Here is a 25,546-nt window from a genome sequence, read left to right on the forward strand (position 1 = left end):
AATGAATTTGTTAGAGCTTAAAGATGATTTGAAGCATGGAGAAAACTGTGAGAACAAAGATGTTCCCACTGCACAGATACAATAATTATAGATGTGTTGAAAGATTTGCAAAGGAGCAGTCGTAAATTTAATATAATAAATGTGTAGGGTTTTAAATTGCTAGTCTAGTATGATCATGAGGTGTGTCACTTGTTTCATAAAAAAATGGTGGAAGTAGTCGAGGTGGGGAACTGGTCCTGAGCAAGACACAAGAGGCCGAGCCTTCCCCGTGAACAGGGGCACTGTAAAGTCACAATCTAGTTTTAAATGAAACCTGAAGGAATTTGTAAAAAATCCACTGTGATGCATTGCCTTAGGTACTGTGGGCAGGAAAGTACAGTGTGGCAACATATTGATTATAACAACATATATGCAAAAGAATTGCAAGACGAGCTAGCTTTGCTTGGCAAGGCAGGTAGGATGGTGTCATCACAACAGGGTGAGACCCATGTTGCGAGCTACATGACCAGGGGCCGGATAATAGTGCAACAAATGCACCTCGAGCCATATAAATAGCTGTGAATTTTGATGCAGATAAATTCAGAGTCCAGCAGCAGAACCACCATGATGCCAGGGCTACACTAGATGATGATACAACTGGGCATCGCCGGCTGCAGTCGTGGGTTTGAGACCAGATTGGACAAACTGCCTCCTGCACTGAGTCTCCTGCACTGAGTGTCCTTGTGGACTTGGTGATACAGTGCTGCCCACAGCTGCCGTTGCCAGACTCCTTCCCAGAGGCAGCGGGTCGTATCCCCTGCACGGCAGACTTGGTTCACCACCTCGGTGGACACGAGCCAAGTCAGATTCCCTGTGTGCAGCTGTTCCACAGCAGAATACAGTTGCAACAAATAGAAGAAATGCATCACTGATATTGGGACCACGACTTACTGAGTGACTTCCGTCCACTACACGGCTTGACACCAACAACACAGGGCACCAACACCTACGGGTGCAATTTTCACCAGAGCAGAAGCCAGCCACCTGTTAGACATTGTCAGTCTGAGTCGCTGGAGTGGGGTGTGTTTGTGTCACATTGCTAATGACATGATGTGTAATTGAAGTGAATAAAATATTTCTCTTGACCACCAGTGTGTCACTGAGCCCCAGGGCACTCACTCCCACATTCTACATCACATAGTTTATGTTACTGTACCAGTTCTGAGTATCAGTAGTTTCCAGGAGTCTGTGGAACAATTTTTGGCCCAAGGCCACATAAAAATATGTTGAGGGTCACACTGTTTTGGCACAATCATAGGCCAGGCATATTCCATGGGCTGTTAAAAATTAGCTGACATTCACCATTCACTATAACTTTAACTCTTCTTTAGCTCCAGTAACAATGAGACTGGGGATCTGCCTTATGCAAACATTTTTGTTTATTTGCTTTCCCAAACTAGTTTCAGTGAAATACTGTCATCATCAGTGGGTTTCTTTATTCAAGTCATTGCTTCCCCCCCCCCCTCCCCCCCTCCCGCGCCTCCCACCCCTTCCAAGAATACAGCATGTCATGTTAGTTGACCATCTTCAGTCGCACAAATTACACAGAAAAATCATAACTTTTCACCTTGGCAGTAATTGAAATATTTGAGTGATTGCCAAGGCGAAATGTAATGTTTTTTCTGCATTATCTGAGCAACTAAAGCTGACCAACTAACACGACATGCTGTGTGCTGAAGAACAGCAACAAACATATCAATTATGCAATGACTTTAAAATAAAAAGAATAAACAAATCTACTGATGTTGGTGGTATTTTGTCTAAACTAGTTTGGGTAGCCTAAGTAAATAAAGAAAAGTATTTGCCTCAAAGTGGATCCACAACCCCATATTAAAATTACTGACCAGTCGAAACTGGTACAGACACATATATATTTTATGTAAGTATTTCACTGTCATAAACTTTTAAAATGAAGTTAAATGAGCATATGATATTGAAGGCCAGAAGTCACCACCTGTCTAAGTTCGGCTGCCGAGTTGTAAGCCTTTTTCAGTTGACGCTGTATTGGACGACTTGCATGTCAGTGGTGACAAAGTGATGATGCTGACAACACAACACCCAGTTTATGAACAGAGAAAATTTCCAACCCAGCCAGAAATCAAATATGGGCGTGCTGAATGGCAGTCAAATACACCGACCACTCAGCTAAGGGGGCACTTTAAATGCCATTAAAAAATGTGCGCATTGCATTCTCCAACAGTAATATGGGAAGCATGAACACATCCATTAGAGACATCAGACACCAGGACAGGATGAAAGTTGAATCAACAAGAGCCAGACACTAGAGTAAGTCCAGTCTGACGAACGGCCAGAAGTATCAAGATATACTTAAGATGAAATTATCACTATTTGTAGGCGTGAAGTTTAAAATGGGGTGAAATTAATTTCTCGTTGTGTATAATACACAAATTTAAGTTTCAACATGTCTTGTCTAGAATGTCCGGTTGCACAAAATTGCAACATTGACGATAAGCAGTTCACACAAGAAGAGAACACGAGCATAATAGCTAATGAGAAGTTACTGAAACAAATTAGGGGAAAAAGAAATTCATGGCACAATTTGACTAAAAGAAGGAATTAGTTGATAGGACACATCTTACGGTGTCAAGGAATTGTCAGTTTAGTAATGGAAGAAAGTGTGAGGGGTAAAAATTGTAGAAAGAGGGATGAATACAATAAAGACTTGGAAACAGATGTAGGATATAGTAGTTTTTCAGAGAGGAAGAGGCTTGCAGAATATAGATTAACATGGAGAGCTGCGTCAAATGAGTCTTCAGATTGAAGACAGCAACAGTATATGAGTAATTTTTTTTTTTTTAGAAAGGTTTAAAATGAAAAACTGGCCATGGGTGAGGAGGACTCACACACTGAGGGTTCGTACAATCTTCATTATGTATATAGACAGTTCATCCATTCTGGTAAGACTTTCGAGAATGTTTTAATTTAAAGTTTGTGGTCAGACAACAAATGACAAAAGTTTTTTTCTTTTCTTCCCCCCCCCCCCCACCTCCCCCCCCCCTCCCCCTCCCCCATGTGAAGTAATTACACAATGAATTTTCTGATTTTTATTTCCCCCCGTTACTTGTCCAGTTAAACCTTAATTCTTGCCAAATTTTCATGATTGTAGGCCAGTGGTACATACAATGTATGTTTTGATGAGTGGGTTTGTATCAAAATATATGACACAAATGGCTGGTATCTTTTGATTGCGTTGAACTTCGAAGCCAACGTTTAATACACTGCCAAGGGATGATAGGAATTGCTTCGTGACATTAATTTCAATCTGATACGTCAACCATTCCTGTGAAAAGGGGTTCTTGACAGACAGACAGACAGTCAGATAACAGGCAACACCTTTTTCACATGGTATAATTACAAATCAAAAATTTATGGTTTTTTCATTTGGTTGTACTGCGAAACATTATTTCTTGCTTAATTTCACAGTTCTAGGTCAATGGGAAATACTGTGAGTGAGTTTTGGAGTATCAGAATATGTGACAGAAAAGGCTTTATCTTTTGACTACATTGGCCTAGAAACTTAAGTTTTATACAACATCAAAAGATAATAGACCTTAGTATGTGACATTAATTTCAACTTTATTTGTTCACCCTTTCCTGAGACAAAGGTTTTTAACAGTCAGACTGACAGGCAACAGAGTTAGTCTATAAAAGGCCGATTGAGATACGGAAGCTTAAAATGGAAACTGTATCAATCTTTGTGAATGTAATGTCGTAGAGCCAGCAGAGATTGAGCTTTAAAAAACTGGGGATCCCGGATTTGAATAAGTTTTCATCTTTGGGTAGTTTGTAGTATCAAAGCAGAATATTGATATACACCCTCCCTCCATAACAGCCTCCTCATTAGGCTATTTGATATAACTTCCCTCATAGGCATGTCGGTAGCTTAGCTTACTGCAAAAAGACTATCGACAAACTCATTTGCTGTATGTTGTTTCAGCTCCCTCACTCAAAAACTTAAATGTGAAACTGAAAGTAGCAGAGTGAACAGAACTACACAAATGTAAGTTATCATCTAGTAAGCAAATGATGCACTTTTATTGTGAAAAAAAAAACAGACAGTCTTAGAGGTGACACTTCGGATGAATTTGAATACACAAACATTCTGTTATGTGCCAGAAAATATTCTCATGTGCAACACAAAAGACTAAGGTTCTTTTCTTACTAAATACACCATACTCTCTCCTAACCTCAGTGTCTCATAACTCGGGATTTTTGAAGTTGCTGTACAATGTATTAAGTATAAAAATAACAATTCCTCACGGAAATCTGTAAATTCACAGAGAGACAAATGACATGGCCAGTGTTTACCTTCAGAAGGTACAGGTACCAGTACATTCATTATTATACTTAAAAATAAAACAACAGTACTTCTAGCTTCAGCTTTTGGTACCACAAGTGAGAAAGTAGGAAATATTTGTGACATGTTGGAGAGTATTGCATCTCACTCATAACACAAGCTAAGAGGAACCCACCTTGTATTAGAAGGGCCTTGCTTCTTCTTTGTACTAGCACGTTACCTCGTAGTTTGAGTTCTGAATGACTACCTCTCCCTGTCAGTGTTTCACCATTCTCCTCCTCCTCCTCCTCCTCCTCTTCCTGTTTAAGTATGAAGAAGGAGCCTTTGGTACCAAAAAGCAGAAATGCTCGTTTAGTTTTGTGGATTTGAGTTGGGTATACTGGTTGGTGTGTCTTCTGAAATATGTATTTTCCTTCTGTCATTTAGCAAACAAACCTACACTGGTTTTCTCCCAGAAACGTTTGCATTATAATTTTCTGTCATCTCTCCCATAATCCCCTTCCCCAATTTTCCCCACTTTGTTTATCCATGTCTCTATGAATGTCATATGGTCGTAAATATGTCTCTTGTTCTTACTAATGCCCACCTTCACTTCAGTTTGATGCATAGTTGTTTTCATTCTTTGTATCTTCCTTTTCATATACGAAATACAATCCACTGCTAAAGCTCTTCATACCTCACAAACTGGTTCGCTTCCCATCTTTCACGCTCATCCAATTTTTTTTTTTTTTTTTTTTTTTTTTTTTTTTTTTTTTTTTTTTTTTTTAAATATATATATATAAAGCATATCTTTGCACATAATCCACCCTGTGAGTGCTGCTGTCAATGTTAACTGCCTCTCATTTTGTCCTTACTCTCCAATTTGCTCACTGGTTGATCAGTATGAGCTGGTTTGCTCTTTTGCGAAACTTCTCTGCTTCTGTCCTAGCCACTGAATTTTCCATTGACATAGTGTTCTTAGTGGATATTGATATTTCTTTACCTTTCCTTGAATGTAAGGCTTCCTCTTTTGTCTATGTAAATCTGCCCAGTATGCAGTATCTTCATTTAAATTAATAATAATATGAGTACTACCACTTACCTTTAGTTTTCCCATACTATGTTTTTTACTGTTGTTATTAACTGCACTGTAAGGTGAACAATTCACCAACATGACTTGTTTGATCTATCAATTACGAGTGCAGTGACATACTGTGTGACAGAGCCCACTGTCAGTCATGCTAGGTGCCCATGCTGAGGTTAGGGGGCTGACTTTCCATCTATGTATTTTACATTTTGTAAATTGGCCAGACAAAAAGAAAAAATGAAAATAACGAATGTATGAAACTAATATTCCACATGCTCAAGGATCTCTGCCTAGTGAGTCCTGGAGTGAACAGTGTATAAATTCTGTTGTTCCATGTAACATAGGATGTATACAGCCTGGGAGATCTGGGAAAAACACGGGAATTTTTCATTGTTTTAGTTTTCAGTTAAATTTTTGTAGGATTGACTTGTAAGAACTGATAAGCTAACAAAGAATTTTACTTTAGCCCACTACTGCTGAATAATACTGCAGCAGTGAAACATAAATCAGAGAATAACACCAAAATAAAACTTTAGTTGCAAAGAAAATGGATTATTTACACAGTGTGCACACAAGTCTGCTGACGCCGAAGTGTTCAAGGCTTTCGGACAAAGATTATACGTGCTTTTGATGTGTGTGATGTTTACATTTCTAACAGGTCACAAGAAAATATTATGAAAGGTTGCTGGGGAAGTGTTACTTTCAAAGTAAATTTCCATGCAAGATGAATTATATTATGTTTGAGAATGTGCAGTGCATTTCTTAAATCACATAGCATTTAACTCCATTCAAAACTTACACTTTGAGAATCAGCCATTTAAAAAATTATGGACCCAGAAGGCAAGACATTTATGCCATTATTTAAAATTTTACTGGCTCATTTGTGTTTGATATGACTTAGCAGTATGATGGCAAAGGTATAATTATCTTTCATAAAAGTGCATTATGAGTTATTGAGCAATGTCACACGTAGTCATCTTTTCTGTAGAAAAGTCGAAGTGTTGTGGCATGCAGAGAGATATGTTGTGATAAGAGCAATACCAGTTCACTTCTTTTCTACTTGTTTTGCCAGTGAATTGTCTCTTGTTCTCCAAACAGCTGTAACATTCACTACTGCTTCTTTCTAAGTAATCCTATAAATAAGCAACAGAAGGGGCAGCACCAGTCAAGTGACAGGTAGCGGAATGTCTGTACCTTGCACCCGTATGAAATTAGTACAGTTTTAGAGCTAAAACCTGTGTCAAGTGCAGCTACTATATTCGCTGCTCTAGAATTTGCTTTCAGTAAGGACAAGTGTGTCTTTTACCTCTTTCATTCCTCAGTTTTTCTGATTTTAATTATTATTTTTATTTAAATACAAAAACATGCCATTTAATCATTGTTGAAAGACCTTCAATTACTGTCTTTCATTTTAAAATAATAAGAAATTTTCTCCATAAAATATTTTTCCCATTTTTACAATCTTTTCTTTACAGATTTTCATGTTTCTAAATTTTACCTCTGGTCATTCTTTATTTTAATAATTAATTTCTTAAATTTGGTTTATTTTTCAAATATTTTTTAATAACGAAAGATACTGTTTAAAATGTATATTTAAACTTTTTGGAAGTTAGCAGTTTAAAATAAATAACTCTTTCACATTCATTTGTTTTAAAAACATTTTATTAAAGAAACCTTTTATTATTAGACAGTACAACAAATAATTTAGAAGTAAGTACCATAGTTTAACAACAGATAGTATAGTTTAGGAATTGACTTTGGAGAATAACTCACTTGGAGCTCTTTGGGAGAGCACTGATTTATTCGTAATATATTCGTGCTGTATCTGAGCGTTTTGGATGGTCCTCTCAAGTTTTGCATTCTCCTCTTTAAGCTCTCTGATTTCTGCATCAGCGATCTTCCTTTTAGTCAGATCATCCTTCTTCCTGGATGACTCATTGTTTCGGTTTTTTGAGGTCTTCAGTGTGTCGACCTTTTGAGTTTCTTCCATAGTATATACAGTGAAACCTCTATATAACGATTTCAAGGGACCACAAATTCTGAACACTGTATAGAGGAAAACACTATAAAGAGGAAGGCTTCCAAATAATAATTGTAGGGCATTACTAAAGATCGGAATACCACTAATCAGCTTTGACAAATGGTGCCATAGATGACATTTTAAATTTTTACAACACCAGAATATGTTATTCATTGAAAATGATCAATGTATCAAATGATTAGTTTTTTGTAATTAAAACATGGGGCCCGGTAGGTGGATGGGTGAAAGTAAATGGATCAGTTTGTACTGTAAAAAGTTATATCAGATTCTCAGAGTCTTAAGATCCAAGGTGACAGGTGGTATCCCATTCTTCAGTTGATCCACTTATAGAATATGAGCCAAATTTTGTATATGATATACTGAACATATTACAAAAAAACGTGGTAAATGGTACAGATTAAAAAAGAATTGTTACAAAAAATTATTTTAATAATTAAATTATGAAACGGAACTTAAATTTGCACAAAACTCTAGGAACCCATGCACTCTGAAAATCACATAACTATGATTTTTTTAAATATTGAAGCAAGCATGTTTGTTTTCTATTTCTCCTAGGCACTATGGTAATTATTTCTTGCTCAAAATGAGAAAGTTGAGCTACTGTTCTGTTCTAAAGTCTGTGGGCCATCATGTATCTCCTGAATGTTTCAAAGGCTTCAGCTGCCTTAGTATATGAGGACACAGTGTCATCTTCCTTGTCACTGTCACTTTCACTACCACTATTATTCTCCAAGCTTCTCTATGCAGTCAGCTCCTCAATACTTTGTACTCTTGTGGTTGCCACGTTGTCATCCACAGACTCAAAGTCCTCAAAAGTGACAGAATCACTGCCTATTAATTCCTGAAACTCTTGCAAATCACTTGCAACATCTTCCACAGGAGCTGCCATCTCATTCTCACAGAATCCCGCTTTTCTGAAACAGGTTTTAATAGTTTCAGCACTGACTTCCCTCCACGAGTACTGAATTAAATTCATTGCCTGTAAAATATTCAGCTTCAGTTGTGAGGTCTGCTGGCTTCCCAGTTTTCTTTGATCCATCAAATTCAAGGCCTTTTTTAATAACAGAAACCTTCTCTTCCACAGAAATGTTCTTCCAATTTTCACTCATGACATATCGAAGACACACTCTCACTAGACACATGAACTGTTTGCTGCTCAACTCACACAACACGCTATGAATACAAAGCATCGACTGAAATGGTGCCAAAAAGATTGCAAGCAGAATGTGCGTCACATGTCACGTGACCGGCTCGTGCCACTGACATATGAAACACGCTTAGCGCGGGCTTTCTGAGCCGGTGCAAACTGTGAATCTGCGGAACGGAAAACTATACATCTACATCCAGTCACTTAAATGTTATAAAGAGTTAAATAATTGACCAGGGTTCCAAAAATATGAGCATTAGATGGAAGAAATTGTGATATAGAGGTAATGCAGTAAAGAGGAAAATGTAACATTGTTTATATGGGCTTATAGTCGGGACTGAAAAAACGGACGTAACATAGAGGAAAACATTATATGGAGGAATGTTATAAAGAGGTTTCACTGTAAGAGACTTTGTTATAGGCACTCGGGCTTCGCCATGTGTCTTGACTGCATCGTACACCAATCTTCTGCTCACTACAGATTCTTCCCCCATGTTCTCAAAGAGGCACTCTTTGTTCAGTGAGAATCCTCGTTCCACCGCTGCTTGCCCATGCGGCAAAGTGAGCACGATATCTGTTGCCTTCTGCAGTTCATGGAACTTTGAGTTCTGGTTCTTGAGACATTTCATGCAGAACTCATCCAGCCATTCCCCCTTGTTGAATGTTTCGAATTTTGTCTTGCAGTTCTTCTTTACAACAGAAGCTTATTGTGCTTCTGCTTTATCAGCACATCCACCGCCTAACCAATTGCTCTCCACCAAAATCTGTAGAAAGGAATTAAATCATTTGGGACCAGCATCCCTGCATGCTATGGTGGGATCAAAGCAACTAACAGCTTTTGTCATCCTAAAGTCTAGGGGAGATTTCTCCATCAACTTTGACATGAGCTTAATCATTCCTCTTCTGCATTTGTTCCGGAACTTACTGATTTCTAGGGCTTTTGGAGACATGCACTTCGTAAACTCATTTTTGATGGTGAACCCAATCTTATCATGGTTCACACCCAAAAGATTGGATTCTTTGTCCAAATTAACTGACGGGGACACCTTCATCGGCTTGACCAATTGTGTCATCGTTATCCCCATTATCTCTGTCATAGCAGAGTGGAGTAATGGTGCTAGCGGCCAATCGGATTGTAAATCCTTTAGACAAGGTGTCAAGTCTCCAGCAAGAGCCTTGAAAGATGCAGTTTTCCGACTGAGTAGCTTGTCCTTGAGGTGATATTCCACTACCTCGTAGCTAGCACATTTTGGTTTGTTTTTGTCTTCCAGCTTTGCAACAAATATTTACAGAAATGGAAGCATTACTATAGCTCGCTCAGCAACTTCCACGTTCTCCAGCCATTGGATTATGCAAATCTTTAAGGGAAACAGTTCTGATTCAATTGTCGAAATACACAGAGCTCTTTTGGCAGGGATATCCTTAAAAAGATTGTACACGGCACATAAAAACTGAATTATCATCCACTGTGTTTCCTGTATTGCAGACTGGAAGGCGCCGTGAACAACATGGAGCCCGCACATTCCAATTTCCAATAAAACTGAGCATACCCCTTCAGCTTCTTTCAAACAAATTTTAAGTTCCCTAAAGAACGTGAGGTTGATGTTAGAGCCGTCCATTGATATTTGTAAAAGTTTTTTCATTGTTTCGCCAGGAATCTTTTTCGTGAAGGACTCTAGTAGCTTAGCTGCCATCGAACTGCCTAGAAAAGCTGATGCATAGTAACGGATGCACACTAGATTTTTTTTGTCCCAATAATGCACTAAAATATCCTTATGTATTCTTTTACTCACCTTGTTCAAGAATTCATCAAAACAAACAACAATCTGTCATGCATTTACGAGGTCAGCTTTAATATCAGACTCAAAAAGGGGAGCAAGTCCATATTGCACGATCTAACCGATTTTGCCCATTTGTAAACGCATGCTCGTGGCCACTTCACTGTCGGGGAACATTGCAGGGAAAAGTAACACATCGTCCGCAGATCTACGCTGTGACTTGTGTGAAATGATGCACTCCAAGCACCACAGTATTTCCGCCTTTGTTACTTCATCTGATCAATTCCTCTTAGTTTATCCCTGGGTTTTGATGTTGCAGTGAGCTCCTTTTTGATGCGTGAGCTCCTTCTGCGGAGGCGCAACAATTCGTAGCCACACTGCTGTTGTTGGTCTGGCTGAATCCACAGATGAGTTAGTGGAAGTATTCTATCTGCTGGATCACTGTGGGTCATGTGTAGACATACAAACTTGCTGTGATTCTCATGGCAGCTGCTTTCGCAACATGCTGCTTGGATTTTGTCATGTGACTTGTAAGAGCTGATCTTCGTATAGTACGGATATTAATGAGGGTCCCTGGAAATAATCCACACCTAACACTATAATGGTCTGCGGATACTTTCACCAATCAGTACTTGAATGCTGGATCTGACCGAAGTTCTGAAGGCTGGGCGACATATTCGTTTGCCACCTTTTAGGTCTAGCTCACTCCTTACAGTGAGGCTCCTCCTCTCCCTCTACCTCTCCCCCTCCCTCTCCCTCTGTCTGTCTGTCTGTCTCCATCGGCTGCTATTCGTTACTTGCTCTCATCTCCCATCCATGATTTGTTATGAAGTCTGCTGACTATGAACGACTTGGCCTCCCAGTTACTTTACAACTGAGGTGCTCTACTCTATTTAAAATTTCTGAAGTGCTTTAGCACTTGATAGACAGTTTGTTGCACACATACTGATTTTAATTTATAGCCTAGATTCTGCACCAATGTACATGTTGATTTACTTGTAGAGGAATGATTTACCTGCTTAAGTTTAAAATATGATGTTACTTCAAATCCAGTATATTGATCAGGTCACTTTTTATGTATTCGTCTGTACCTAAAAACATAATAAACGCTCTTCATGTGTTATTGTGTTCATGTTACGTTTGCTTCCTGTCTTTGATACACTTGCAATCCCCCCTCTCCATATTTTTCTACCTAATCAAGTACTACACAGTAGAGGAAACGCTCTGGATGACAATTCAGTTTTTATGTGCCATGTAAAACCTACTTAAGGATTTCCATGCCAGAATACTTCTGTATATTTGGACCACAAAATAGGAATGGTTGCTCTTGAAATTTTGCGTGATCCAATGGCTGGAGAACGTAGATGTTGCGGAGTGTGCTTTACTAACTGCTTCCATATCTGCAAATGTTTGTTGCAAAGGTAGAGTAGAAAAACAATCTGAAATGTGCTAGCTACATGATAGTCAAAGATCATCTCAAGACCAAGAAGCTCAGTCAAAAAAATGTGTTTTTCAAGGCTCTCGCTCCAGACTTTTCTTCTTTAATTATTGACCAACTTACATTATGTTATTGTTGGCACTTCCCCATGCCAGCTAGTATTTTCCTATAATACTCTCTCTACATATACCAAGTTGTATTTTTTTTTGGCATCAGGTGTATAAACGGTAATTGTTTTGTTTGCATTTAATCCGATTCACAGTGACTGTATGATTATGGCATTTCATGGTATTGTGATTTTGTGCAGACATGATGTTATCTGCTAAAAACAATGGCTCATCTCATGCAACTGATTGCTGGCTCGCTCACTTCACCTCACCATACCATCTCAACTCGCAGCAGTCTCTCTTCCCCTTCATCCAGGCACTGGATCTCGTTGCATTGACCAGCTGATGCCATGGTGACTGCTCCTATTCTGTCCCATCCTTCATTGCCCCTCCAGTCCCAGCCAGGCAGAATGTAGAATGCTCACAAAGATTCCTAGACCTTGCTGTGAGTGCTCACAGCCGTACATCAGTGGGTGTTTAAATATTGTGCAGTGTATTCAGAATTTTGAATAAAAACAATGTAAAAGTTGTTGCATCACTCTTCAAGAAAACATGACACCAACTGCAGCTACTTCGTAAAGGTTCTCCTGAATTGCGACAGCCTTGATCATGAAATAAAAATTACGTAAATTGTGTCCTTGGAAAATGGCTTATGGGAAGGTTACAGGTTTATACTTCCGAGCACTTTAGGAAATGAAACTCAGCAAAAAACAACGCATTTTGGAAAGATCTTTGATTCGCATTGGCATTTGAACTGCATGTTTGTGTAATATGAAAGTAGAAGTACGAATTACACAAAATACAGCAGTTTACTTTGCGAAGCACTTTTCGGTTCCTTCATAACCACATTCTCCAAGGAAAAACAGAAAAAAAATGTTGATGCCCAATATTATATGTGAAAGTTTAGCTTTTCGTGAAGCTATACTGTACTTACAGTACTTTAACCCATTAACTTTTCCTCTTTATACGGTCGCGCTACTTAACCATGATGTTGCTATTGGCTGATTACATAACATGTCGTATGCTCTGAATAACTGCTGTCATTGGCTGGTGAGATCATGTGGCATGAACTGAACTGTGATAGGCTGACAAAAGCACATCGTTCATTGCAATCTCTATTTCAGAGCTCTGGAAACTATTATGCTGTAATTGGCGGAATTTGTATATATATTTTCGCAATACAAAAAGAAGCTGTGCGCATATTGTTGCACATCAAAGATCTTTCCAAAATGCTTTGTTTTTGCTGTATTTTGTTTGCTAAAGTGCCTGGAAGCTCTACTCCGATATAAGACCTTTACCATTTAAAGGACTGATAGGTTTTACATCTCCGAGGGAAAGTATACTGTCGCTTAACACGGATAAAATGTATTTTCATCTGCTTTATAGTGTAATTTCATCCAGGGAAAAGTGTGTTTTGGATCGAAACTAGTGGCTAGAAAAGACAAAAAAAGTTGCATCTTAAGCTGTGGTAGCTCCTGCACTGTTTCAAGATAGGCAAGATAGGATTCGTGAAAAGTAAGTATAGAATTAGGAGAGACAGAAAAGGGGAGTCCCTCAGAACAGCACATCAGGAGGTTTCATGGTATCAGCCTCTCTTATCAATGTTGAATAATAGATGTGTAATTCAAAATCTGTGCCTCCAATCAGTATGTTCATTTAATTGATCCTATCTTCTTGATTTTATCATGTATTTAGGTGTTTCTCCATTAGCTGAATTCAATTTCCATATTTACTCTAACATTTTTGTGGAGTAATTTAAATGTCAGTTCAGTGTAGAAGCCGTAATGACCACTCAGCCCTTTGAAGTATAAGATTGTGAATACATCATTGCTTATAGTTATGTAACACAACACTGCACTACATAACTTTCATAAGAGTCATCTACACTTTACCATTACACAGCTGACACACCAATCAGCCAGAGATAAACAATAATAAATTGCCTTCCATGTGATGGAATGGGACATTTGCATAAAATTTTAACTTGCTTCACACTTCAAAATTAAATTTCTGTTGAAGCTGGAACACACTTTCTCTAGTCATAAAATGGTAAAGGCTTAAATATAATTTTGATAAAATAAAATTACAGAAATGTTGCATATTGTTATTTAAATAAGTAAAAATAGACATCTGGTGGAGTGGGATTCAGGATATAAAATCCATCGTGGTAACACACTGTAAAAAATTCTATGAAATTGCACTCAATTGGATTCTGAAATTTTTATTCTTGTAAGTAAGAGTCTATAGTTCAGTCAGCATTAATATTTTTAAATTTACATATGTGTTTTTTAACATTACAGTTATTTCTTCAAGTGTTGAAGTGGGACCAGTAAGAAACACCTTCATTTTGACCTGTTTTACTTTTGAAAATATTGGTTTGCAACATAAAAAGTGTACAAACTGTACGTATCATTGATATCCAAGCCAGAGAATGAAAATCTTCGTCGATAGTGAATATCATGCATATCAAGAATTTGAAAAACATCAGACCACAGAGCCCGCACACTACTATCAGCTTTAAATGTAAATTTGTGTGATTAACTAAAAGAGTTTGATACTGCTCTCCAGCTCATAACAAGGTAGTCATCTTTTAATAAAAGCTAGGTGTCAGGCTACACAACAAATCAGCCTGCCACCACATGTACATCCCAAAAAACTATTCAACATTTCAATGACTGATTCACAGCCTTTGTCCTTCCCACCAATATTAGCTTTTCTGAATTGCTGAGTCGTGCACGTGGACACTCTCCCTACAATATATCCTACGTTCCTGTAACTATCTTGGCTTCAACCTTCTTTAGTTATTGTCCTTTAACCACCTACGCCCTTCTGTGTTCCCATTCCACCAACACACCCACAGTCTTTTTACTTCTCTCCTTTTCCACTCTCCCACCCCCTCCCCTTCCCTCACCCTCTGTCTAACCTCCTGACTGCACTTAGCTGCCGTACCCTCTCCCCACCTGTGTACCATCATCCACTGCTACCCTGCTATCCCTCTCCCTCACCGCTGCAGCCTCCTCCTTACCCCACTCTCCAGTTTGTGTCTCCCATCATACACTACTGCTCGCAGTCTAGCCTTGGCATCCAGAGACTATGGTCGTATGTGTGAGCTGCAATTTTGTGTGTGTGTGTGTGTGTGTGTGTGTGTGTGTGTGTGTGTGTGCGCGCGCGCGCTTCTATTCTGATGTAAGCCTCTTTGGCCAGCAGCTTTGTTTGACAGCCTTTTTATTGTGGCTATCTGCGACTCAGCATGTCTGCTATATGGTGAGTAGCAACTATCCTTTTCATAATGTTGTCATTAGCCCATCGTGGATTTTCCATTGTTTGATTGTTCCAATAACTAACATAATGCAAAAAAGTATTGTCAGTCTCTCTTCCTATTTGTTCACAAATTAATTCGTACACCTAGTTACTATATTATTATTATTATTATTATTATTATAAATTATTCATCTAGGGATCATCTTTCTGTGATAATGGATTTGTGATCATAATAGCTACAAAATATACATATATATAGAATATATGTGTGTGCTTTGTGAGGATAGGACAGGGGGTCAACTGTGGCCTTGATGAAGGAACCATCCTAGGATTTGCCTGAAATGATTTAGGAAAACCTAAATCAGGAGGATTGGACGGAATGAACTCCATTGTCATTCAGTTGGTTCCTGTTGTATCATATTCTTTGTTATAAACATAGTTTTTCTCTTCATTGTTGCACACATCAGGTACAACTGCTGGTGACTCCAGAACTGTGAACTTTCTGCTGTGCCCCTTGCAATAACTCCAAGTCCATTCAGAGAGCTGGCTCAAGGCTCTTATTGCCACTAGTGACTTCTGAACCGTGTACTTTCTTCTGTGGCCTCCAGCCTCTACACTAATTCATCTGTCTGGAAAGATGGCTGTAGGCTTGTACACATGTCCCTGTTCTATGTGCATGTCTTCATGTCCTCCTTTCAGTCCACTCGAAAAACTGACTCAACCCCCTCCCTCCCCCCCCCCCCCCCCCCACCCCTCCTCCTCACCGATGAGTGAGATACTGAACTTGGGAATGACAAGACACTACTATCATGCACTATAGATCTTGGTACATGGAATTCTTGCAAAAGCATCACAATGTTGTAATGCAATAAGGTGTTTTAGTTATATCCTTTCATTATTAACTACTACTCTGAATCCTCTAAGTAGTCTTTGACTATGTAGTATATGTTACTTCTGAAGAATATATTGGCAACCTTTTTACACGGATATATTTTAGTAACCTTCTTAATCACCATGGGTAGTTTATTATAGAGTTTTATTCCTTGATAGAAAATGCTGTTCTCGGTTGTTTGTTTTTCCTTTGTAAATGTCAGTTGTCCAAACTGGCTCTTGTTCCAAGATTATGTTATGGGACTATTAATGAAATGGTAATGTTTTTCCTGATGCACAATACAAATTGGCAGGTGTACTCTCCTGGTGCAGTAATGATGCCCTTTTTTAAATAGTTATTTGCAATGAGGCCAACTACTGCATCTAATACTTAGTCCTATGGCCCTGTTCTGCAGTTTAAAAGTTATATCCATGTTCTGTGCCATCGATTCCTAGAAAAGAATCCCATCACTAAGATTTGAATGTATGTATCGGTAGTATGCCACCACAAGATGTTGGCATTAGCAGACTAATTACAAAACCCAAAGAGCAAAGCGTACCAATGACATTCTTCTTACCAGCATATTTGTGTGTTCAGTCTGTGTTACTTGACAATCAGTATTCATCCCTGAAAGCTTCGTGTTTGTTACACAATCAATAGATTTATCATTTATGTTTATTGTGAAATTATTGTTTGCACTCTTAATGCTGAAGTGTGAATTGTGTATTGTTTGTTTTCTTTATGTTCAGTGTTAATTTGTCACATACATCTGACCTTAAATATCCTTGAGGGTTTCATTTGCTTTCTCTAATAGGAGTTCTGGTGTTGTATCAGTGACAATGATGTTATCATAAGCAAAGTGAACTTTTTCTTCATGTCTTATTCTGTCTGGATCCATATGAGCCAGACTGCACCTGTGGCTTTACAAGGCAGACTGTCAGACAAATTATGGAAGTGTACCCTCTTATTTTGTACCCTGTAAACACCCCAGACATCTTGAACGTTACAGCAGATTATAATGTATGTAAATTTGTAAATTATGTATATAATGTTTTATATTGTATTTGTATTTGAGAAGTGGTGTATAATCATCATATGATTAATAATAATGAAAATAATGCCTCATAATACTGTCTGGAAAGTCATTGATGTATATTAAGAACATAATTTATCACATTACACTACCCTGAGGGACACTTTTATTTGTATCTTTCTTGACCGATAGTGGTTTTACTAAAAAAATTATCTACAGCAGATGGGTGTACCCTCCCTACCTTCTGCACCTTGTTTTTCATGTAAGACTGAAACCACCCATTTGCTAATCCTCTTACATCATCTAGTACTTCTAGCTTGTTTAATAGTATTTTGTGATTAACAGTGTCAAAAGTCTTTTGAAACTCTAAGAATATGCGTGCAACAGAGTAATCCTTGTCAAGTGCTTCAAATACCACTTTCGTGAACTGTGTTATGGCATATTGTACTTCTCCCAATTTGGAAACCAGTTTTTGATTAGTTCTGTATGGTTTAACCATTACTTGTGGTTTCATTGTTCAGTACTTTTAAAAAGTTATACAACTTCACTATTATTTAATTATTCAGCAGTACATCAATAGAGGACACCACAAATCTCAGACGTCATGGTTTCTTCCCATTCAACCATGTAAGCAATGGCTTCAGTTCATGTTAGACTGTAGTATTTTCTACATCAATAAATATTATGTACTCTGTGACACTTTGGACGAATGGTACTTGTTGTTAAATGGTATGTAACAGTGTGGTACTTACATTCACACTTACAATACATTGTTACCCATCTTACATTTGTTCCTGATTCCTGTTTTGTAAATTTTAGCACTAGGGATGAATTGTAATAGATGAAATCTAGATCTGCTGTTCTTTTTTCCATTGTCTGTGTTCAGCAATTACTGGCCACAATGGCATCATATGGATTCCAGTCGAATTAAGCTATGCTTCATTATAAAGATTGTATTTATTGATATATAACTCACTAATCTATCTTTCATGGTTGATTCAGTTATTTTGGAGAATGCAGGAAGTAGTAAAACTGGCCTGTGGTTTTCACTATTCTCCATATTCCCTTTCTTTCAAGGGTACCACTCGTTGATCACCTCTGTAGCGAAATGGTTAGCATCACTGCCTTCAATGTGGAACCCTGGTTTTTTGCTACCTCCTCAATTTTTTCTGAGATAGGGGGGTCTGGTACAGGGTCTACTCAGCCCTTGTAAGGTCATATGAGGAGCAACTCGAATAACAAAGCATGGAGATCATCTGGATTCATCAACTGGTAATGACAGTTGGAGGGATTGGCAGCATGCTGATCACATGTCACATGATCATAGATCACTCCTTGTACTGCATTGTAGGGAGTAATCCCCGAGCTGGAACAGGTCTAAGGCCTAATCCGGAGTGATGTTTTGATTTTTTACAGGTCACATAGGTTTGCATACTCTGGAGAAATAGCTGAACTAAAGAACTTGTTTATTTTGTTTCTTAATGGGACTTGTATGTTCTCTGTGCATGCCTTCGGAACAGAGACTTGAACCTTATCTAAATGTGCTGACTTCATGTTTTATAATTTCTGTATTGGCTTACTGACATCTTTCCATTACAGGGTGAAGCTGACATCCACTAATCCCCCTCTCCCCCTCTTCAAGAAGGTCGCTTCTTGTTAGTCATTATCTACTGTTATGATTCGTCCAATGAAGTGCTTAATTGAATTTTTGGTTGCATGTTTATCAATTTTTTCTCACCTATTTGATTATTAATTTCATTATTTAGTGTGTGCTTAGAAATAACTGTTGCAAATTTCCCTGAAATAAATTCAAAAGCATTTTTGATGATAGAATGTTCTTCATAAATTATTGTGCACGGGGACAGAGCTTCCACGTAGTGAACAGAGTGAGTGTCATGTATTGCATGGATGTAATAAATAACTGCTTGAAGTAAAAACTTAAGACTGTTCAACTTGATCCTTACGACAACTCTCTCTCTCTCTCTCTCTCTCTCTCTCTCTCTCTCTCTCTCTTTCTTTCTTTCCCAACTATATAAAATGACACTGCATTTCTCACCTGATATTTTATATTTTCCAGCCAAAACCACATGCCATACCATTCAAGTTCACCACCAATCCATCAACACTGGCTTTCCCTGAACTTCATTATTTATTATGCTTAGCATAAAGAATACTTCAACCACACCAGGACTATTTATACTTGAAGAAATATTAAGAAAAACAAACAACCTAGTAAATATCAATCTTTACTAAGTATATAAAAATTTGAATCTCTCCCCCTTTTCAGAAAGTCTTTTTAAGGTTGTAAAAAATAACTAGAAATTCATTTTAATTAGGGAATAACTAGCCAACTAGAATTTCATTAAAATTAGGGAATAATTAGCATTTTTCAGTGTCTTCAAACAAGTCTTTTTAAGCTGTGACACAGTGGGATGACTAATAAGAAATATGATTTGATTTTCCATGGTATTTCTTACTGATAAAATATATTGCACTGAATATATCATTAGTACTTTTTTACATAACATAAACATTAATATTTTACTGTGACCGAATGGGACAATAAAACAGTACATTTTTTGATTACATTAAAAGTTATGATGGCACAACAGTTGAATTTTACATATTAGTAATAGAAGTACTAAAGAATTTATAAAATACACACAGCAAATTACACATTCCTTACCTTCTGAAACTTTTGTTCAATAGTTTGCTATCCTACCAACAGATACCTAGATTCATATCCACATTTACAGATAAATTTTATTTGTATCTTTCTTGACTGATAGTGGTTTTACTAAAAAAATTATCTACAGCAGATGGGTGTACCCTCCCTACCTTCTGCACCTTGTTTTTCATGTAAGACTGAAACCATTCATTTGCTAATCCTGAAAATTAATCATTCCTTACCTTCTGAAACTTTTGTTCAATAGTTTGCTATCCTACCAACAGATACCTAGATTCATATCCACATTTACAGATAAATTTTATTTGTATCTTTCTTGACTGATAGTGGTTTTACTAAAAAAATTATCTACAGCAGATGGGTGTACCCTCCCTACCTTCTGCACCTTGTTTTTCATGTAAGACTGAAACCACTCATTTGCTAATCCTGAACAAAGTAAGAGCATATGGACTATCAGACCAATTGTGTGATTGGATTGAGGAGATCCTAGATAACAGAACGCAGCATGTTATTCTCAATGGAGAGAAGTCTTCCGAAGTAAGAGTGATTTCAGGTGTGCCGCAGGGGAGTGTCCTGGGACGGTTGCTGTTCACAATATACATAAATGACCTGGTGGATGACATCGGAAGTTCACTGAGGCTTTTTGCAGATGATGCTGTGGTGTATCAAGAGTTTGTAACAATGGAAAATTGTACTGAAATGCAGGAGGATCTGCAGCGAATTGACGCATGGTGCAGGGAATGGCAATTGAATCTCAATGTAGAAAAGTGTAATGTGCTGCGAGTACATAGAAAGATAGATCCCTTATCATTTAGCTACAAAATAGCAGGTCAGCAACTGGAAGCAGTTAATTCCATAAATTATCTGGGAGTACGCACTAGGAGTGATTTAAAATGGAATGATCATATAAAGTTGATTGTCGGTAAAGCAGATGCCAGACTGAGATTCATTGGAAGAATCCTAAGGAAATGCAATCCGAAAACAAAGGAAGTAGGTTATAGTACGCTTGTTCGCCCACTGCTTGAATACTGCTCAGCGGTGTGGGATCCATACCAGATAGGGTTGATAGAAGAGAGAGAGAGAGAAGATCCAACGGAGAGCAGCGCGCTTCACTACGGGATCATTTAGTAATCACGAAAGTGTCATGGAGATGATAGATAAACTCCAGTGGAAGACTCTGCAGGAGAGACGCTCAGTAGCTCGGTACGGGTTTTTGTTAAAGTTTCGAGAACATATCTTCACCGAAGAGTCAAGCAGTATATTGCTCCCTCCTACGTATATCTTGCGAAGAGACCATGAGGATAAAATCAGAGAGATTAGAGCCCACACAGAAGCATACAATCCTTTCCACAAACAATACGAGACTGGAATAGAAGGGAGAACCGATAGAGGTACTCAGGGTACCCTCCACTTGCGGAGTATGGATGTAGATGTTGATGTATAAATTACTGTGTTTTCATGTGTGTTGTATACAATGTAGGCATCTTGAACTTTGCTCCAACAAATTTACATACAATAATCAAGGATTTTATTTTTTGTGAATTTGGTTTTACTTTTGGTGGAATGGCTCTCCACTAAGGCACTATCATTATTCCGAAATTACTTTCAATTGTGTCGAAGCGGAGTTACCCATTTTTCACCAACTTTATATGAATAACATCGAGCAGCAGTTAACTTAGTGTGTAGCAACAGAAAATATTTCTCAATTTGCAGAGTGTAGTAATGCTTTCACCATGAAAGTGCATATTGATTGAGTATAAAATTGGAAAGACTTTGCATGAAATTTGACTAGTGCAAACATTAATGTGAACCTACATCCCCTGATCTGTTGCTTATTCTGAACAACAGTCCTTATTATCCTCTTTATTTTTCCAGATGAATTGATCACTTATTGTGTAGTCAAATTTTTGTGCAGACAGTTCTGAATTAGTTGTGAAAGACAAGCACAATTCGTATAATGGCTGCATTTATACAAATGAACAGACTAGAGTGGAAAATATTTCATAATGAGTAATAGTATACTGTATGTAAGGTTGAAATATGTCTTCTTTTTTAGGATCACTCATACTGTTATTTTAGAAGATCCATATGATGATCCTCCGGGACTAATTGTGCCCGATTCTTCTCCTCTGCCAACTAAGGAAAATCTACAGGTTAGTGCTCCTGGGTAACTTTAGTTCCATATTTTCCTATAATTGTTTCATTTTATCAGAATTTTCTTTGTATATGCTCCTGAAATTATTATGAAGTGCCAGTAATGTAATACATTAATGATTTTGTCACAGTTGTTTCCTGTATATAAAAATCGTCTTGTAGATAGATGCATTTCTAAGGGATGTTCTCATTGCGTGAAGAGGACATTCAACAACTTACAGCATACAGTTCATTGTCAACAGCTGTCAGTGTTTCTACTGTGATTGAAAGTGAAGAAAATCCTGTTTCGTGCTGTTATTAAACATTTTCATTGGATGGGTTGGACTGCCAGCAAACTCAAAACAGAATTGGCTGAAGTTCACATGGACTCTGCACTATCATTGAAGACCATTTACTTTTGGATTAATGAATTTAAACATGGTCAGACGTGCCCAGAAGGTGAAGCTTGCTCCAGCTGTCCAATTGAGATCACCACAAAAGAAATCATTGACAAAATCTGTGATATGTTAATGCGAGACCATTGAATAAAAATTTATGAGATTGCAGAGACTGTGGGCATTTCAGCTGAGTGAGTATATAATATCCTGCACCGATAATTGGCTATGAAGATGCTGTGAGAGGTGGGTGCTGCAGTTGCTCACCGTCAACCAAAAGCACATCTATTACAGCATTTCAAAACAATGTCTGCTGCTGTTTAATCGCAGTCCGCAAGACTTTGTTATGCTGATTTATGACTGGCTACGAAAGCTTGATCTGTTATCAGACATCAGAGGCAAAATGGCAGTCAAAACGGGTCAGCGGAAGCATCCATTTCTTCTTGTCTGCTTTGACCCATGATGTAAGGGTGCCATGGTGTGTGATGTCATTAAGGCACAGAGTTTGAGTTTTTTTGTTTTTGTAGATGTTGTCTTATTGTGTTTGATGGCGCCATGTGTGTGTGTGTGTGTGTGTGGGCGCGCGCGGGGGGGGGAGTAAGTAAATATTTTTTTGTCTATTTTTTTCAAGTTGTAATGTTTTGTGTTTTTATTGTTCATTGAATGTGTTTTAATTTACGTAGTGATGTTTGCCTTTTTAATTTTTGAGGTGTTGTGGTCTTGTTTTTCGTAGTTGTAGGTGTTGGTTTTTTCATATCAATAGTTGTGGTTGATCTATATAGGTCAAGGGCAATGACCGATTCCAATGTTCATAGTTTTAAATTTGGGTATTGGTGTTTTGGTATCGTCAGCTGTGGTCAAGGGAAATGTCTGATTCCAATTTTCGTAGTTTTTGCTGTAGACATTGGTGTTTTGGTATCGCCAGCTGTGGTTGACCTGTATAAGTCAAGGAAAGTGTCTGATAACTGTAGATTTTGTATTATTATTATTATTGTGTGTGTGTGTGTGTGTGTGTGTGTGTGTGTGTGTGTGTGTGTGTGTGTGTGTGTGTTGTATTTAGATTGTCCTCGTCGTAAAACCCCCAATTTCCCGCAGTTCTCCTGTTAGTTTGATTGTATTTTTGGAGGGAGAGGTTATTGTCTTATTTATATGTATTTTCATGTTTGTTGCTGTGTGTATGTATTGACATCATAGACACCATATTGGAGATGCTTAGAATACCCATTTCTGCCATATTAATGACATCATGGGTCATAGCAGACGGGTGGAATCGGACACTTCTGTAATCCCTTCAAAACAAGGGAGTAAGGTTGCTGAAAATGCACTGAAGAAGGCAAAGGCCATTTTATCAGGTGGTAAGGTGTTTTGAGATCCCCAAGGATTAATCCTCAGAGATTATGTGGAAAAAGGCAGAACCATACTGGACCCTATCACGTTTCATTGTTTGGAGCATTTGAAACTAGTGTTGCTGAAAAAAAGACCTGGGTTGGCACACAAAAAAGGTGCTCTTTCACCAGGATAATGCACACATCAGTGATAGAAATGGCAAAAGTGCACGGATTAGGCTTTGAATTGGTTCCTCATCCACCCAGTTCACCAGATTTAACCACAAGTGTCTTATTCCTGTTCCCTAACTTAAAACTTTGGCTTGCTGCAAAGAAATTTTCATCGAATAGGGAAGTGATAATTGCAGTCAATAAATATTCTGCAGAGTTTGATAGAACCTGTTTTTCCGGTGGGATGAAAACGCTGGAGGATCGCTGAGCCAAGTATACGAGGGGGGACCCAAAAGTAACCGGAATCATAATGCTGCACATTGTGTACTTGTAGTAGCAGGTTGCGCCTCCAGAGGGTTGTAGTAAGAGCTCTGCCACGCGGCGTCACTCAACAGTGAGAAGTGTGGTGTTTTGGCAGCTCTTTGACTGTGTGTAAAGTGCAGACATAACACAAGGAAATGGCTAGTTCTTAATGAACAACCTGCGACAGTGAAGTTTTGTTTCTTGCTCGGCAAGAACACAGCAGAAACTGTTGCGATGATTCAGACAGCATACAAAGACCATGCTCTTAGTAAAACGCAAGTGTACGAATGGTTTTCTCGGTTTAAAAAGGGAGAAATGGTGGTTGAAGATCAGCTCCTTTCCGGTCGACCTTCAACTGCTCGAAGCGAAGACAACATCGACAAAACCCGTGATCTCATCAGTGAAGATTGACGCAGGACAATCGACCAACTCGAGAACTTGTCCGGGTTGTCCTGGAGCTCAATTCAGCGCATCTTGACCATCGATTTGGGGATGCGAAGAGTGGCAGCAAAATTCGTTCCGTTCTTACCGGAGATCAAAGGGATCGTCGTGTTCAACCCTGTCTCGAAATGAAGGACGCGTTCAGAGATGATCCACATTTTTTCAACAAAATCATTACAGGTGATGAGTCATGGTACTATTGGTACGATCCAGAAAGTAAACAACAGTCATCACAATGGAAGTCAGCTGGCTCATCTTAACCAAAGAAAGCTCAACAAGTGAAATCGAATGTGAAAACGATTTTTTTTCCATCAAAGTAATCGTACACTCTGAATTTGTGTCTGAAAACCAGACAGTAAACAAACAATTCTATTTAGAGGTTATGAAGCGGCTTCGCAGAAGTTTGTCGCGAAAACCTCTGGCTTTGTGGGATTCTGTCGTGTGGTTTCTGCATCACGACAACGCTCCTGCGCACACGGCTCTCAGCGTTCGCCAGTTTTTGACCTCAACGAAGACGACTACCTTGACCCACGCGCCCTATTTGCCGGATTTAGCACCCTTGGACTTCCTCCTATTCCTGAGGATGAAAAGAGACTTGAGAGGGAAGCGTTATGCGGATGTCGAAGACGTAAAACGCAATGTCATTAAAGTGCTAACAGGTATCAAAGAGGACGAATTCAAAAGAAGCTTCGAACACTGGAATGAACGTTTGACAAGTGTATTATTGCTAATGGAGATACTTCGAAGGAGATTAAGGTTGTATTTTAAAACAATAAAGTACGTGCTTTCTAGAAAGAAATTCTGGTTATTTTTGGGTTCCCCTTCGTATACCCTCCAAGGAGACTACATTGAGAAGGAAGGTGAGTTGTTTCAAAACAAACATTTTTATTGCATTTTTTGTTGGATTTAACAAACCACCCTCATAAGTATGTGGCAAGTATTTGTACATAGTTTTTGTAAAAAGCCAGTAAGATGAGTTTATTTCCTTGTCTG

General features: G+C 38.3%; 1 protein-coding gene across 1 annotated transcript in view; it reads left to right on the forward strand.

Annotated features, from left to right (window-relative positions):
- The window catches only part of LOC124776564 (nipped-B-like protein B), a 77,064-nt gene that overhangs the window by 15,897 nt on the left and 35,621 nt on the right, over nt 1-25,546 (forward strand). Inside the window, exon 5 of the mRNA XM_047251603.1 lies at nt 21,842-21,938. Within this exon, the coding sequence (XP_047107559.1) occupies nt 21,842-21,938 (97 nt within the window). The remainder of the gene's footprint in view (nt 1-21,841; nt 21,939-25,546) is intronic.

The sequence above is a fragment of the Schistocerca piceifrons genome, chromosome 2, assembly GCF_021461385.2.
Source record: "Schistocerca piceifrons isolate TAMUIC-IGC-003096 chromosome 2, iqSchPice1.1, whole genome shotgun sequence".
Classification (NCBI taxonomy): Eukaryota; Metazoa; Arthropoda; class Insecta; order Orthoptera; family Acrididae; genus Schistocerca; species Schistocerca piceifrons.